Below are 16,983 nucleotides of genomic sequence, written 5' to 3'. Positions count from 1 at the left end.
TTTATTCTAATGTGAGGTACGGTATCGAACGACTCCAACCATAGTCGAGAACCCAAACCTATCTAGGTATGATCGTGTATACCTCATCGACGAATTCAAACCCTTTGGATAAACTTGTTAGCTAAGCACCATTCTGAGGACCTCAATTACCCTATAACAATTGTGTCTCTCCACATCAACCACGCGAATTTTGAGTCACACCCTAGTCAGTTGAGACTCGTCGCATCAGAAGACGATGATCCTCTCTGTCACGAGTTTAGAGAAATATTTGGTTTCTATCATTTGGCCCTGTATGTTTTATCAACATGTCATAGCTCTCTTCTTTGTACATATACAAATGTGAACATCTTAGTTAAGTTAAAATGGCAATGCATGAAGTAGTGACTTTATTTGATATATGAAAAATAATGTAACGTCGTGTAAGACACTATCCTAATCGTTAGTATTACAATATTGAGGGTCCTTCTAAACGAATATAGTCATACATTATCCCTGCAACGGGAACAACAGGAACATAGGTTCTTGATTGAGTCAAGTATATTGTATTTTCTCCCTTCAATAGTAGAAAACTTGGTATGTCTTTGGAAAATAACCAATATAAACCATGAATTCCGTGCCTCGCTATTGCGTTATCTCTTCCTACCAATCCAGTGCGAAAATGTGGTTTAAGAGTGCTTCCATTGTTAATACGAACCTTTGAACAAAACAAAGAAAAATTATAATTTGAATATAAAATTTAAACTAGATTCTCTAACTTAAAAAGAGAATAATTTTCGTACCTGCAATTCAGAATATGTAGCGGATGCAAGAGCTATTTGTAATTTATATATTCCAGTATGATTGACGTTTTCGAGTTTAAATTTTATTTGCCATGTAGTAGGGACGTATGTTTTTCCTTTCCTTCTGCAAGTTAGAAATGTCAACCATACATGAATTTGGATCAGGAAACGAAATACTTAAACGAAATTTTTGGGTTGTATTTGCTAACAATCCCCCATATATGGATTGTATCCAAGTTCTCTTTTAAAGAAAACTAGATGTCATTAATGTAATAGAGAATGATAAACGATAAGAAAAGAAAAAAAAAAAAACGAGAGAGACGAAATAAAGTTTAAGTTCGAACAATAACCTCAAGAAATGTCCAAAAAACCAGTCTTTGGTGAAGTCACTGGCACCAATTGTATAAATAAGATCACCCTTAGGATACAAATCCGTATATCTCTCCCATAATCCGTACTGCCTGAATTTATCAACATAATTCAACGACCGCCCTTCGCTGCACAATTCAAATCAATTAGGGTTACAACCGGATTAATACACAAATCTAATTATAGTTTACGATGCCAAGTAATCAACAATCTTTGGTTGGAGTAGTAAGCGGTTTAGTCTTTCACCTTAGAGGTCAAGGCTTCGAGGCACGTTGCCAATTCAAAAAAAAAAAAATAGTTTACAATCACTTGATGATTATGATTACCTGTCTATGCGACTAACATATAATCTATTTGTTAATCTTGGATCAGGGTCCGGAACGTAGAATTCTGAAGCAGAACGATCAGGAAAACCGATCTCCCAAATAGTTGGACCAGTTCTTGGTGGTTCAAATATAAGAATACCCAAATTTATATCGCTTCCTAATTATTCGTAATATCATTAAATTAGTATAAACTATATTGTGATTACAACACAAAAATAGAAATTAAACATATATGTATTAATTAATATTATAGTATTATTTACCAGGAATGATGGTAATATTGAGTTCATATTTGTAATCACCAATGAAACCAGGGACCCAAGCAAAGAAACTGTAATTTCCTTCACGAATATTTCCTATTGAGAATGATCCATTAATGTCCGCTCTTGTCCAAAACTGATAACCCTGGATAAGAAGAAATGAACTATTTTGAGTAATTTGTTATTAGTCCACAAATAATTTGCAAAATTCAAGTACATAGTATTTGAAATCTTTGTATAAAATTTTAAGGAGGATATTTCGCTTGTTTTTTTTTTTTTTTTCAGAAATTGTCTACGATCTGCATTTGTTATTACAAGACAGTGATTCATCATCAAGATGTAAGTTAAACTAATAATTAGAGGGGCTTAAAGCCCAACAACATAGAACTTAAAACACGACAAATTTATTATATTATTTAGAGTTAATTCCTATATGGCCCCCTACTTTGTGACCAGATTCCTTTATGGCCCCCTTTTTTTCGTAAATTCAAATATGGCCTCCTTTTTTGAGGTAAATGTCCTGATTACCCTTCTTATTAATATTTATTCAACATAAAAAAAAATAAAAAAATTTGAATTCCACCTCACTTCCTACTCCCCCACACATATCTCTCCACATCATCTCTCTCTCTCCATCTCACCTCTCTCTCCAACTCATCTCTCTCTCTCTCTCTCCAACTCATCTCTCTCTCTAACTCACCTCTCTCTTTCTCTCCAAGTCACTCCTTCTTCTCCGACCAAAGTCGCCGGCCGGCGACCTTAAAAAAAAAAAAAAAAATTTTTTACCTCTTCTCTCTCTCTCTCTAGAAACTCCGGCGAAGGGGAAACCCCTTCGCCGGAGAAGGCCTGTTCTTGAACAGACCTTCGTGGTCTGTTCAACAAAACAAAACCAACCCATTTAATATCTCTCAGAAATAAGACATGGGTAAGCATCTATTTTAAAATTTATCAAAGAACTGAGTCTTGGGTCTAGAAACACTTTTAATCAGATTCAAATAGAGACAGAGAGAGAGAGAGAGAGAGAGAGAGAGAGAAAGAGTTTGAGAATTACTTGAGAGAGGTTTTGAAGATCTGAAATAAGCAGCCTTGCTTTGATGTAAACAACGAGGACTACATTTTTTGGCGGCAGTTACAGAAAACAGAAAGAAGAACAGGATGGAAAAAACAAGTATACGAGCAGCCATTGTTTATTGGTTTAGTTCAATGTGTAGATAGATGATTGAGTGAAGTGTATAGATTATTTATAGAGAGAGAAACAGAAGACAAGGAAGAGAGGAAAGGAGGGAGGGAGGAAGGAGCTTAATTAAAGATTGAAATCTAGGGTTCAGATAGTATTTAATTCTTCAAACCCATGCCATGGGAAGAAGATACTAATTAATTAGACAAACAATTAACAAAATACTAATCTTTTCCATCTCTCTACCTTAAAGATCAACTTGGACTGAATAGATCTCGTTTTATGACAAAATTTTTATATTATTAAGTCAAAATTATGGTGAAATTAGGATCGAGAGATGTAAGAGATACTACTTAATTGATACAATTGTTTTTAAAAATATTGGAGTACTACTAATACACATTGTTTTATGATCAATAGTCAAATTTCCTCGAAACCATTTTGATGCAGTTCAAATTTATACCTATTCCTAGTGGGCAACATTTTGAAGTTTAAGAACAGACCTTCGTGGTCGTGAACAGATCTTCAAGATCTGTTCACGATCTTCAAGATCTGTTCACGAACAGACCTGGTCTGTTCACGAACAGACCTGGTCTGTTCGGGAACAGACCACGAAGGTCTGTTCTCCGGCGAAGGGGAAACCCCTTCGCCGGAGTTTCTAGAGAGAGAGAGATGAGGGTAAATTTTTTTTTTTTTTTTTTTTTAAGGTCGCCGGCCGGAAAATTTTCCGGCCGGCGACCTTCGTCGGAGAAGAAGGAGTGATTTGGAGAGAGAGAGAGAGAGGTGAGTTAGAGAGAGAGATGAGTTGGAGAGAGAGAGATGAGTTGGAGAGAGAGAGAGAGATGAGTTGGAGAGAGAGAGAGGTGAGTTGGAGAGAGAGGTGACGTGGAGAGAGATGAGTGGTGGAGAAGGAAGTGAGGTGGAATTTAGGTTTTGTTTTTTATTTTATTTTGAAAATACATTAATCAGAGGGGTAGTAATGACATTTGTCTGAAAATAGGGGGCCATATTTGAATTTACGAAAAAAAGGGGGCCATAAAGGAAGCTGGTCACAAAGTAGGGGCCATATAGGAATTAACTCTATTATTTATGTCTTTAATAACTTAAATTCAATAATTATGATTTCAACTCCTTTGGGATTCGAATCTGAGACCTTCAAGGTTTTGGTTTTTCGACTGAGTGTAATATATTAATTGTTCTTTTAGGGGGTTAATTAGAACAAATACCATAATTAGAGAGTGATATTTTGATTTGGTAACTAGGAAATGAAATAAGAGATCATCACCTTGCTCTCTTTTTGCCAAGAACCAGCAATTCCAATTGGAGCCAGCCCTACATAGGCAAAGCTTCCCCATACATATTCTCCATTACTATACCTATACAAGGAAAGGAGAAAGAAGTTAACCGATTCTTTTAGTCAGATCTGAAATCTGATTTTAGGTCTGATTCTATCGAGTCAGATTAATTTCATAAAATTCGAGTCAAACAATAAGAAAAAGAAAAACGACTTTAGAATAAAGAAAGATGGAACAGATAAAAAGGAATTACCTGTCGTGGACTACTAATCTACCATTAACAACCCCACGTTGATTTGATTTAGGGAAGTCTTCTGAAACTGGGAAACTATACGGCCAGCTTTGAACTTCCACCATCATCTTCATAAACGATTCATTCATTTGTTAAGTTTGAAATATGTGATTATTGTCTTCAAATGTTAGTAGATGCTACATGTCAAAGCCTACTCCAAACCTACACGAAATCAACTGTTCCGTTTTCGAGTCAACTCTCTGTTTCTTGATGAATTTTTTCACTCTTAATAGACGGTTGACTTCTGTTTAGGTTTGGAATAGGTCTACTTTTGTAGCATCTTCTATTATTTATTAACTATAAATCAGTATTTGAAATTCAATAAACCTGGCGTTTTGCATCTTCCCATAATGGTGTGTATGGATTTACCACCGTGTCAGGGACAGAATTAAGATAGATGAAAACAGGTCCGAAAACCTTCTTCCATGCTTCTCCATTTTGGAATTTTAATTCCAAATCCTCTCCACTGTAGTGAGTACTCACAAACATCTGAATTGCACAATTTTTATAATTAGTTTTGATGAAATGAACGGGGAGAGGTTGGAGAAGCATTCACTAGAGAAGAATCAAATGATGAAAGAGAGAGATAGAGAGATTATATACTGCTAGCGACGTGGGTCCGACGTGAGAGGTGAGGTCTTGTTTGAGAGGACCACCAGTTCGAAACTCGTCGCTTGGTGTGATAATCCAGAATCCAACTTTAGGGTTAGAACTAATCCATCCATGAACTCTATTGTCCTTGTTCTCGCAGGAGTACTGGTATTTGTCATCCACCTAAAACGAGAGACCCGAAGAGAGAGACAATTCAGTAAGCCAATAATATTTGTGACCAGACGACGAAATGTTGTTCTAATTCTTATCTAACAACCTACTATTCCCGAAACCCATATTTTCCGAAAATACGTTAGATGGTTTCGTATACGAGTACTTCTTTTCTATTACCTCTTGCAACAAAAAAAAAAGTTATGTGTACCTCTCCTTTTAGTATGGGATTGGTGGGATTTGTCAATAGAACAGCTTCTGGGTAGGCCAATCTCTGACCCCTTAATCTATCTTCTGGTGTGGGCATAATCCTTTGTCTGTTGTCTGACATTGCCATGAACTGAAACCTACAATAAAAGTACTCCTAATTTTGATTAGGCAGCTAAAACCATAAATTAGAATGTGTGCTTGGAATATATTTCAACTTCGAACCCTCATATTCGACAACAACATGTAAGTTATGTTCGATGATAAGTAGCGAGAATAAGTTTAATCTTACTTGTCTTGTCTAAGCTTGAAAGCAATTCTGGTCTCGCCAAGGTTGAAACCAGGCCACCCTTCTAGACGTTCGTATATGGCATATGAGTAGAAACCAGAACAACCACGTAACAATATAAACCTGTTAATAGAAAAAAAACATTACGTTTTTAATCGAGCTCATATAAAGGGAGAGTGAGAATTTGGGTAATCTACCTTTTGTCAATGTTCAAGGGAACAAGTTTGCTTTGTGGGCGCGCGTCCCATGTTCTTACGAAGGATAGCTCTACTTGGTTTGCATCTTCTTTTATTACCCTAAAACTTGTCGCCTTTATCCTGCATCATTACATGACATAGTTACATATATACCTTTCGCAAATCAGGAGGGTTGAAAAAACTCGTGAGAGACATAAACAACTACATTTTCAAGAACTTAAACTCATAATAAAAATCGTTTTCGAGAAAAACTACCTGTCATATCCACCGGAATCTAAATCCCAATACCTGTAACATTTTTCAATTCAAAATAATGTTAGGTTATTGTGTTGGCAAGCTCCTTATGCGAACCGTATAGATTGTTGTTATTCACTTTTCGGTTATATGTCAAATACTCAAATATTATGATAAAAGATTAAAACAATTATAAGTTCGAAGTTAATTACCCTCTATTTTCAATGTTATTTTTTATTTCAAGTAGATTGGAAATGCCATTGTATTGTATTCCAGTAATAAATCCTCCTGGCTTTGACAAGGTAATTTCTACTATCCCATTATTCATTGTTACCTGCAAATACAAATCTCCCATCACAAAACTAATTTTTTTCGTTTTTATTTTGAAATAAACTTTTTCCAAGTATATCTCCCAAAAGTCAAATTTCGATTTAAATAATAAATATTAATTATCATACTACGATAAATTCAATAAAGATTTAAAGTTAGGAGTAACTTAATACATAATCGCGGTGTATTTCAAGTTTTACTGGCAATTGTGACTTCGCCCCTAATCCACCACAAGTTGGAAGGTCAATTCTGCACTTGCAAAATAAATGGGATAATAAGATCACCAACAACAATAAAAATAATAATATTCGTAATAATAATAATCGTAATAATAATAATAATAATAGATTGTATTATATAATACAATTGAAAAAAAAAAACAAATCAAATTATGGAGCTAGACCCAGCTACGCGAGGGTTTATGGTGTTGCGTTTGAAGTATTATAGAAAAAAATAGGCTGTAGAAGGACCGTTTAGCATTATTGGGGGCGCCTATACAATTTCCCTACTAAAGAATGAGAGAGGCCTATAGAATTTCTTTCAAGTTTTCGATTTATGGATCCATTTACTCTTTTTTGTTGAAAGATGGATCCAAATAATTTGAACGAAGTATTAGCTAACTGTGTCCCTGATGTAAAACTTCAAGAAAACTAAATGTCTTTTATGTCAAGGCTCAATTGAGATTACATTTTTGGATCATCTTCGATGCAAAATTCAATAACATCTCTAGTAGTTTTGTGTATCAAGTCTCAATTTTTCAGAGATCCTCTATTAGTTGTTGGAGAGACATTAAAAAAATTAAATTGGTTTGTGAAGATGATAATATATGTTACCTTAGGGACAATTATTTACCAAAAGCATAGTAGACAAATCTCTCAAGAATTACCTTTTGGTGTTTCTAGTTGATTAACGTTAAATTACCTTTTATATATCAAGTAATTTTAGTTGGATTATAGGCCGGTAAGTTTCAATTAGTTTTAGGCCCATTTATGTTAGAGTTTAAAATTAGTGGTTATAGTGCTTATCACATCTAATTGATGTATCAATGTCATTGTAATAACTTTCGTAATCACTTTTCAAATAAAAAACATTAAATTACCTTTCATCATTTATTCCTGGAGAAGGTCGTGGGGCCGACGAGTGATTTCTTTCTGGATTTGGAAGACAATACAGTATTTCAGTTATCGTAATAGAAAACAAAACTATACCACAAACTTTAAATATGTGTATATATATTGAAATTTCAACAATTGAAGAAGGAAAATCTTAAAACTTCTTATATTTTAGGTGCTAGAGTTTTCAGAACGAAATGTATAGATCATATTGAGAAAATGTGTCTTCGCTAGAAAAACAAGATTGATAAGTTTCCCACATGACCATACATATAGAAGACCGAATTTTGTCCTTATAATGCTGGCTATACATATATATATATATATATATATTAATACCAAGGAATGAAATTTCAATTTTGATGGAAATTTTAGTGTGCATAAAAATAGAAATATTTCGGTCATATCACAAAATATTTTGAAATTTATTTTCTTGACAAGATACTGTTAAGAGAAATTTAGTTAAATTTCGGTAGGCATGAAAGCAGAAACATTTTGATCGATATTTGATCGATATTTGATCCCTTCATCCACACACACATATTAGAGAAGCAACTGAGAGAGAACCCAAAGAAAGACAAGTGAACGTTTGTTACCTTGATGTATTTTAGGTTTAGAACCCAATAATCGTCTGAAATTGTTGTCGATTTCATCATCAATTTCATCCTTTCTTATTTGATGACTACTACTTACACAAATAATAGTAAATGCTAAGAATATGATAGTGAAAACAAATTGTTGCTGCCATGAAATGATACCCAACTTCTGATTTCCTCCCATATCTTCTTCTGCAAGAATTTTCACTCCATCATGAATATAAACCCATAGCAAATTATGACATTAACTTATATGCTTATATATATATATATATATATATATATATATATATATAGATAGATAGATAGAGAGAGAGAGAGAGAGAGAGGGAGATGACAGGAGCTATTTGACCTGAATAATTTGTATACCTAAGCCATGAAGAAGATTGGTTTGGGAAAGAAAGAAAAAATGGAAATTTGAATTAATGAAATTAGAGTAATGGATAGTTGCATTAGGAACGGGTAGATTAAAACCCATTAATTAAATTTGTTTTGTTGTTGGAGTTAATTTAAATAATTAAGAGAGTTGTGAATTAATAGAGAAATTGAAGTTAGATGAAGAAACCTTCATTAATAATTAAATGTATAAAAGAGCTGTTTTCTTGTTGAATATAAATTGTTCATAACGTGTCTTTCATTACAAGTAACGTTGTCAACAAAGATTCTTGATTCTCTATCTCAAGAGGGGAGCTACCAAGGTTGTTTGAGATATTTTGTATCAGAGACATATTCCAGTAAAAAATGTTACTATTTGATCCGAAAATGAAACCGACCCAACCCGAATGTTAAATGTGGCCGGTTCCTATTAGTCTAAATGTGTGGAAAGAAAAAACGCGAACCAATAAGAACTGACTACATCAGCTTTCTAGTTGTGGTCGACTCAGTCAAATGATCGAGATGTGGACTACACCAAAATTGTGTGGGATATATTTAGAGGTACATATGTTCAAGTGATGTAAAGTACTAGTTATCTTCAATTGGCCACAAACTAACCAGAATAGGAATCAGACTCCGTTATCTTTAATAAAGTTAAAATTAATTTTAATGTAATTAGAGTTAACTAATTGGCCGAACAATTATTTCCATAAAAAATACTATTAAGTTATAGAAAACAATGGTCAGATATGAAAATGAATTGTTAGCAGTTGAATTGGAGAAAATACTAACAAAGAGGGGTTTTGCAACTAACTAGCAACGTCATCTTTTGACAAAGAAAACCAGCAACGTCAAAAGGGGCCTAATGACGCTATCTTTTTTATTGTTGCAAGTAATGACGCTAATTTAACCCCAACCACGTATTAGTAACTTTTTCTTTAACAGCATGAAAGACAATCGAGTCCAATTCGTGTTTACTATTTTTTTTATCAAACACCAACATTTTCTAGAATATATTTGTGACCTAAGTATAAGATACCTCTAATTGTTAACATTGTTGGGCCAGTAGGCCACCAATGCATGGAAGTTTAGGAAGGTTGTAAGGACGCCCTCTAGTGTTTAAGGGGGTCTCTTCACTCACAAACTTGAAACTCCCTCCCAAAATTTGTTTTTGACGGAGATGCCTTCAAAACTTAAATGAGGCGTATAAAACTACGGAGAAGTTAGCTAGTGGTGGATTTTTTTTTATTGGAAACAAAAAAGGAAAATATTTGATGTTCATGCTTTCTATGTCTTTCAGTTTTTGTTTTTAGAATTTCTACCCATAGTCCCATTTAGATTTCAAAATAAAAGTATCCAAATACCATCGGGAAGAATAGCTCTTTCTCACCTTGTATCGATGATGGCCAGCTGATGTGACGGTTGTAATATTCATCTCTCAACGGTCCAGATTTAATCAAAATTTCAAACCACAACCGTCATATTAGCTGTGCAACTTCTTTTGTCAAAATTTTTTGTGATTCTAGCATTTTTCTTTATTCTATTCTATTAGCTTTTTTTTAACCCTATAATGTCATATGAATTGGTTTTCGTATTAAAGAGGTATTAGCTAGGGTAGTGATAAAAGGTTTTGGCTGGAAGTAACATTATTATTACAAGAATTGTTGTTTAGACCAAAAAAAAGAGTTGTCCAAATGACCGAAAGAGCCAACTGTAATAATAATAAGCTCATTTAGGCCAAAATGACCAAAGTAATATTGCCCAATAGCAATTTGGACCAAAATAATATTTTTAAATGATAAAAGTCACAAAACTTTGTCCGCCTACGTGGGACTCTTTGCTATTTCAAATGGTGAGATTAGGTTTTCTTAGGCAACCAATCAATTTCTTCTCCTCCTTCCTCTCTCTTCTACATTTTCTTTTAGTTGAAAGAGACATTGATGGATGAGTGAAGTTGTTGCAACAATTTATTTGCTCGACCTCCTTGAAAAAGATGAAGATCGAATGAATGAACGTTCCCATTCATTTCGTTTAAAGATGTGTATGTTCATATAATCATATCTATTTCGATTCACTTTTCTTTTTTGTGTTTTTGGTTCGATTTGAATAGATTTAGACTTGTTTACTGTTAAGATTTGGTTTGATTTGTTTCGTTTTGTCTAAAGTTATTTTGAAGATGTTTGAAATGTCGATAGGGAAGATGTTCAAGATTCTTTTACGGATCTGAAATTTGTCTCGGAATTTTTTGGATCGATAGTTTTAAGCTTTTGTTGATCCCGTTTAATATATTTGAGAAAACTGACTTTACTTGTAGTTGCGTTGTTTTGGTTTTACTTCCTCTCTATATATTTTTAATTGGGTTTTTTGAACTTACCCCCTCATCACTAATTGGTAATTGAGTTTACCCCACTCAATAATGAGTAATTTAGTTTACCCCCTTAGATTCGCTATTTTTGACAAAAACACAAAGGTTATGTTTGGCGTACGTGAAATAAATGTGACTACCAAAAACAATTATCATTCAATATGATTCCTCGTAATTGTTCCACTTTACTTTTATTGCCTGATTTAGTCGGTAAAAAAATTAGTAAAGATTGATTCTGGTTGTAATTTGTGATTTTATCATCTCATGTGAAACATGTCCTTAGTAATTTTGCTAAAAATACAAAATTCAAGGGGGTAAGCTCAATTACTAATTACTGAAGGGGGTAAACTCAATTACTAATTAGTTTTGAGGGGGTAAGTTCAAAAAACCCTTTTTAATTTAATAAATATGTTAAGTAAACTTGATCCCATAAGACAAAAACCGGAAGAGACGAAAAAGGTTTGAAGAAAAAAGTACTGAAAAACTATGAAAGAGTAAAACATTCGTTGAAAATTTTGCAAAACAAAAAAAGTCTACATCGAGAACTCTTCAAAATTACGACTTTACCACATAGGTGATGCGATAAAACACAAATGAAGGAGGCAAGGAAATCCTGCTCATTTAGGTATAACATCATTAAGTGGTGTAACCCCTTAGTTCTTTTGATATTGCTTCTTCTTTGTGATAGTGTTTACATGTCCTATTCTAAAGAATGAGGAATGTTTTCAAAGAAATTAAGTTACTCAATTTCATTATATTTTTCAAGAAAAATAATATTATTAAACGATCTTTGCAATTAACATTGTTAAAAGAATCTGTCTACCATCTTCTGGTCTAATGGTTGAACACCACCTCTTAAACTCATGAAGTTCTGTGATCAAACTTCGATGGAAGCGGTTTATATTCAAGATTTATCTCATGTAACTAAGGCAATAAATAAAGTAAAAGTATGATAGATAGCTATAATGCTCATGCAAATCACGATGTATATTCATGACTTATCAATGTCACGTAAATGTATTGACTATTAACGAAGATTGCCTTAAAGTTATTAACACAACACAAATCTTCCTATAAACCAATATGTTTTCAATCATTTGTCTTAACAAAGATTGTCTTTCTAAGAATAAACAAATGATTCGAGTTCTGAAAACCCTTTCAATTAACTTAGCTAACTAGCTCATCAAGGCTTTTCATTTAAGAAAGAAAAAATTATTTTAACAAACTTGAATGGGGAGTATGGGACAACAAAATTTCATAAAACAAGTGTGAGAATAATCTCACAATGCATGTAACTAAACATATCTAAACTATTTCCACTTATAGCTAATTGGTCTATACTTGGATGCCTAAAGATTAGTGAGGTACCTTGGTTAAGTGACTCTTGATTGTTGTGTTCCCTTGGAAGGTTGCCCTATCTGCTTGCTACCATCTTTACTTGCTTTCTAGGGTTTGTTTTGCAAGGCTCATGCAGATCACAGCAAGAAGAAACAATCTAATAAATAGAGGAAGGATTTATGTCTACTTGTAGAGAAGTTGGAATTTTGGGGACAGTTTTATTTCATGACAGATTAGGGATTTGTGTAGAGGAAGTTAGACAACAAGAAGCTTTATATATAGCTAGGTATATATGACAATCTTCCAATATATATAGTGGAATCCTCACAACTTAAATGGGAATAATTGTTTAATCTTTGTTTGAAAGAAAAGAAGAGGTGACCAACTTTTTTTCTATTTTTACCAAGTAGACAGTATTTAGTTAATTTATGTGTACGCAATTCTAGTTGTTCTTGTCAAACATTCCATCTTTCTCTCTCAAATTTAGAGACTTCAATGGGTTAGCTAAACTACAATCCTTGAATTTCAAGTTTGGTACCCTAATTACACTTTTATATTTATATATTTTTGCTTTTCGACAAAGTCAACAGCTTTATAATTTGTGGTTCTGTGGTTATCGGGTGTATTAGCTTGAATTCTTTTAGACATAGTTCTTTATTGAACATAAATTACCTTTCCAAAAGTCTTATTATTGTCTAAAGTTACCATGCCGAAATTTGACCCAGGACCAATTTTTCTATTTTCTTTCGGTTTATGAGACAATTAAAGTTTTACTTAGGGGGGGTAGTGGAGCAAGACTTTCGCGGACTCTTGAGAGTCCGCGAAAGTCTGAGGCATTCAAATCCAGACATTTGAGAGTCCACGAAAGTCTGAGGCATTCAAATCCAGACATTTGAGAGTCTATGAAAGTCCGAGGCATTCGATTGTAGACAAAATATGTCCCAGACTTTGGTGGACTTCATAGTTTGATGAATTTGTGAAGGATTTGGGACAAATTTGGAAGCCAAAATGTCTTTCAAAAAACAAGAGACATTTGAAGTCCATCATGTGATCAAACAACAATAATAATATTAAAATAATAAATGTCTACCAAATGTCCATCAATGTCCACAAATATTCACAGATGTTTACGAAAGTCGAAAAATATATTTTTGAAATGTTAGTATAAATATATTATTTCATGTGATTAAACAATAATAATAATATTAAAATAATAAATGTCTACCAAATGTCCATCAATGTCCACAAATATTCACAGATGTCTACGAAAGTCGAAAAATATATTTTTGAAATGTTAGTATAAACATATTATTTCATGTGATTAAAATAATAATATTAAAATAGTAAATGTCTACCAAATGTCCATCAATGTCCATAATATTTACAGATGTCTACGAAAGTCGAAAAATATATATTTGAAATGTTAGTATAAATATATTATTTCATGTAATTAAAAAATAATAATAATATTAAAATAATAAATATCTACCAAATGTCCATCAATGTCCACAAATATTCACAGATGTTTACGAAAGTCGAAAAATATATTTTTGAAATGTTAGTATTAATATATTATTTCATGTGATTAAATAATAATAATAATATTAAAATAATAAATGTCTACCAAATGTCCATCAATGTCCACAAATATTCACAGATGTCTACAAAAGTCAAAAAATATATTTTTGATTAGCACAAATATAATATGCATTACACATTTTGTCAATGGACTCAAGATCTTAAAATGTCCCCAGGACATTTTGTCTATGGATCAAATGTCTTGAAATGTCTATAAAGACATTTTGTCTACAAACTCTCAATGTCTTGAAAATGTCTATGAACACATGTTGTCTATAATAACTCATCCGAAATGTCTTGAAATGTCTACGGGACATTTTGTCTATGAACCCCCCCCCCCCCCCCCCCCTTAGTTGCACACACAAATACTTTTCAATGCTCCTCAAGCGCACTGAAATTTTTTAAGTGCTCCTGGAAAAACCATTGCAAAACCACCGCAAAAACCATTGCAAAGCCTTTAAACATGTCCTGCCTCAAGGCACGGGAAGAGGAATTTGAGTCGGAGATATATGCAATCCGTTATCACTGGAGGAGATCTCTTAAATCCCAAAAATAGGCAAATACTCTCCCCCAGATTACGAGAAGAAGTCCATTGTCTGGTTCGTTGATTATGTATTATCTGAGTGATAACCTAAAGCCAATTTTAGACATCATCAGTAATGGTTGCAGTAGACCCAACCGTTATATATAACATGTTATCACGGCTCACGTTGTGACTGTTATAATAGTTTCCTTTTATATTATGGGTTGACATACAAATTTCGAAAATAACCTAGTTGTAAGTTGTAACCTGTTTCAACTTTAATTTTGAAAATTAATTTGAAAACCTGACAAATTTTATCTAAATTTTTTTTCAGTTCTATTTGGGAGAAATCCAAAATCTCTCGTGTTTTTGTCTACAACTAACCAAAATTAGTTTATGCAAGAGGCTTTAATACCACTGTTAGGTAAATGAAAATGCTTCTTCAAATTCTTAAGTTATTAAGATTTTCATCCGTCGTGAAACGGATGTGATGCATGTTGGTCTGTTAGATGATGTTGTTGCATCATAAATTTGGCAATTCAAGATATTATTAAAGCTATAGTTGAGAATTAGGACGTGGATTTTATAGAAATAATTAGACGTGCTTCTACGCATATCATGAGTATAGGTACTTTTTTTTGTTGAAAAATGCGTATAGGTACTAAATATCAAAAACACAAAATTATATGTGAGGCATAGTCTTAAATCCACAAGTTAGAATTTCACAATTTCGTTTGTTAAAATATTTGGCCCTATTGGTTAGCTTTTGAAGCCAGCTTATACTGCATCCAAGTTCAGTTTGATACGACACCAATGACGTAACAAGTAAATCTTTGAGAATGTCATCATTTCGTCATCAAACACATGATTATTTCGAAGCCTACACGAATAATCTCAATTGTGGAGAAAATATCTACTTGTCTCTTTCTACCAAGAGAAGACGTATCTTTAGCCCTACTCTGTGATTGAGGTCTTCTTGTAAGCGTTCCTTTTAGTGGCTCAACGGCTGCCTTAGCATTTACTATTGGTTATATGTTCAATTTTGTTTAGTTGTGGACTAAACTTTTCGAATAAGAAAAATTATCATGACATATTGTGGAAACAGGAAAATATCAATTCAAAAATTGCCAAAGGAAGCAAAAAGGAAAGAACAAATCCAAAAGATTTGACAAATTCATATGCAATAATGCGCCTGAATCTTGTAGAAAAGAAAAACATTAGAAAATTATTGCCGCGATTTATTGCTACTCCAACAAAATAACATTCCATTGACGTAGAGAGACATTGCTCTGCTGAATTTTCTTTATGTCACTTTTGATTATTTTACTCCAACCATGTGGTCCAGTTTTAGAACAATTGAGTCACATAATTGAAAGAAGTCTCTCACGGTCTTCTTAGTTTTAAACGATAGAATTGTCCGATTAGTTGAAATGGAATAAGATTGTAACCTCAAGAAAAGAACCCGTTCGTCAGATTTATACGTCGATTATGACGTAAATGATCATTTACGTAAGCAATTCATTGCTTGAACAAAAATTTTGATCGTAATTGTTTCGAAAATTCGCCATTTTTGTTCTATTATTGTGACTGCAAAAAATGTGGAAGGAAATTTTGAAACTGTCTATGGGAGTTAAAGTGTAGGTTCTAGCTAGCAAAAAATCAAAGTCATAGTCTTGAGGAGCAACCATCATTCTTTCTTCCCATATTTATTAGTCAAAGCCATCATTAGGGGACTAAACAAATTATGAGTGCTTAGTTCAGCTTTAGTGGCTTATTTGAAACAGAGACTATTCAATATCTTTTTAAGGTCAATATCAAAGAAAATAAGTACTAAACCAGAAAGTTGGTCCTAAATTCTAACTAACTAACTAGTATTGAAAATTGCCCTGAAAATATAGCTATCATGACTTCATGAAGACTATATATCTCTACCAATTTTACCAGATTTGGAACGACTATTTATTTGTTATTGACTTTCTACTCCATTAATTTAGAGTTTTTTAATGGTTTTGAAAGTCAAAATTTATCTGGAATAGACAAATTTTATGAACCCTAAATTTTGAGCACGTTTGGTATACATAATATTAATCTACGCAGAAAAATAAAAAATAATTTTCAAATGATAATCCTGCAAAATAACTTTTTCTAGTTTTTTTATTTTATTTAATAAAATTTTAATTTCGTCATTTTCTTCCTTTTAGATTTTTTTTGACTTCGAGTTTACATGTAAAATTTTGTTGTGATTAACTCTTAATTCAGTTGAGCATTACTGTGCATTTCAAGATGTCACTTTTCAAGTGGCCAGATGATATCAACCTTTTTTACAAGTAGGTGGAAATAATCCATTTTTGATTCATGCATACCTTTATGTATGTCCTGTCGTGCCCGGTATCCAACTTTATAACCTCTTTTTACTGTGTAACGTTGACGTGCAAAAAACCTGACATTCTTCGTCTCCTACAATCAACTCCAACCACCACCAAACCACCATCATTTTTTTGTCTCTCTCTCTCTGTTTCTCACTCCTGCATTGTCTCTAACCATACTTGGGTAGCTTGTTTTGACCAAGTCTTGGATTG

The 16,983-nt window shown here is 33.1% G+C and overlaps 1 protein-coding gene across 3 annotated transcripts; it reads right to left on the bottom strand.

The window, feature by feature from the left end:
• Window positions 1-369: 369 nt before the first annotated feature.
• Window positions 370-12,591, bottom strand: LOC147551946 (uncharacterized). Of its 3 annotated transcripts, none has more exons than XM_086671663.1 (18): window positions 12,334-12,591; window positions 8,226-8,417; window positions 7,617-7,668; window positions 6,691-6,766; window positions 6,400-6,521; window positions 6,209-6,241; window positions 5,954-6,073; window positions 5,760-5,879; window positions 5,472-5,607; window positions 5,102-5,272; window positions 4,826-4,987; window positions 4,460-4,566; window positions 4,197-4,287; window positions 1,738-1,879; window positions 1,475-1,631; window positions 1,130-1,276; window positions 780-903; window positions 370-694 (listed from the first exon to the last, which is right to left on the bottom strand). In XM_086671663.1, the coding sequence occupies exons 2-18, from the start codon at window positions 8,407-8,409 to the stop codon at window positions 446-448; spliced, it is 2,193 nt and encodes a 730-aa protein (XP_086527789.1). In that variant the 5' UTR covers window positions 8,410-8,417; window positions 12,334-12,591; the 3' UTR covers window positions 370-445. The 3 variants fall into 3 exon arrangements, with proteins under 3 accessions (XP_086527789.1, XP_086527790.1, XP_086527788.1); XM_086671664.1 differs by lacking the exon at window positions 12,334-12,591 and adding an exon at window positions 8,578-8,812; XM_086671662.1 differs by lacking the exon at window positions 12,334-12,591 and adding an exon at window positions 8,595-8,812.
• Between the last annotated feature and the right edge of the window lie 4,392 nt (window positions 12,592-16,983).

The sequence above is a fragment of the Eschscholzia californica genome, unplaced genomic scaffold (assembly GCF_041429995.1).
Source record: "Eschscholzia californica isolate CP2 unplaced genomic scaffold, dmEscCali1.0.p SCAF_3, whole genome shotgun sequence".
Classification (NCBI taxonomy): Eukaryota; Viridiplantae; Streptophyta; class Magnoliopsida; order Ranunculales; family Papaveraceae; genus Eschscholzia; species Eschscholzia californica.
The sequence above is the reverse complement of the archived record's forward strand: the minus strand, read 5'-3'. Positions and strand labels throughout refer to the sequence as shown.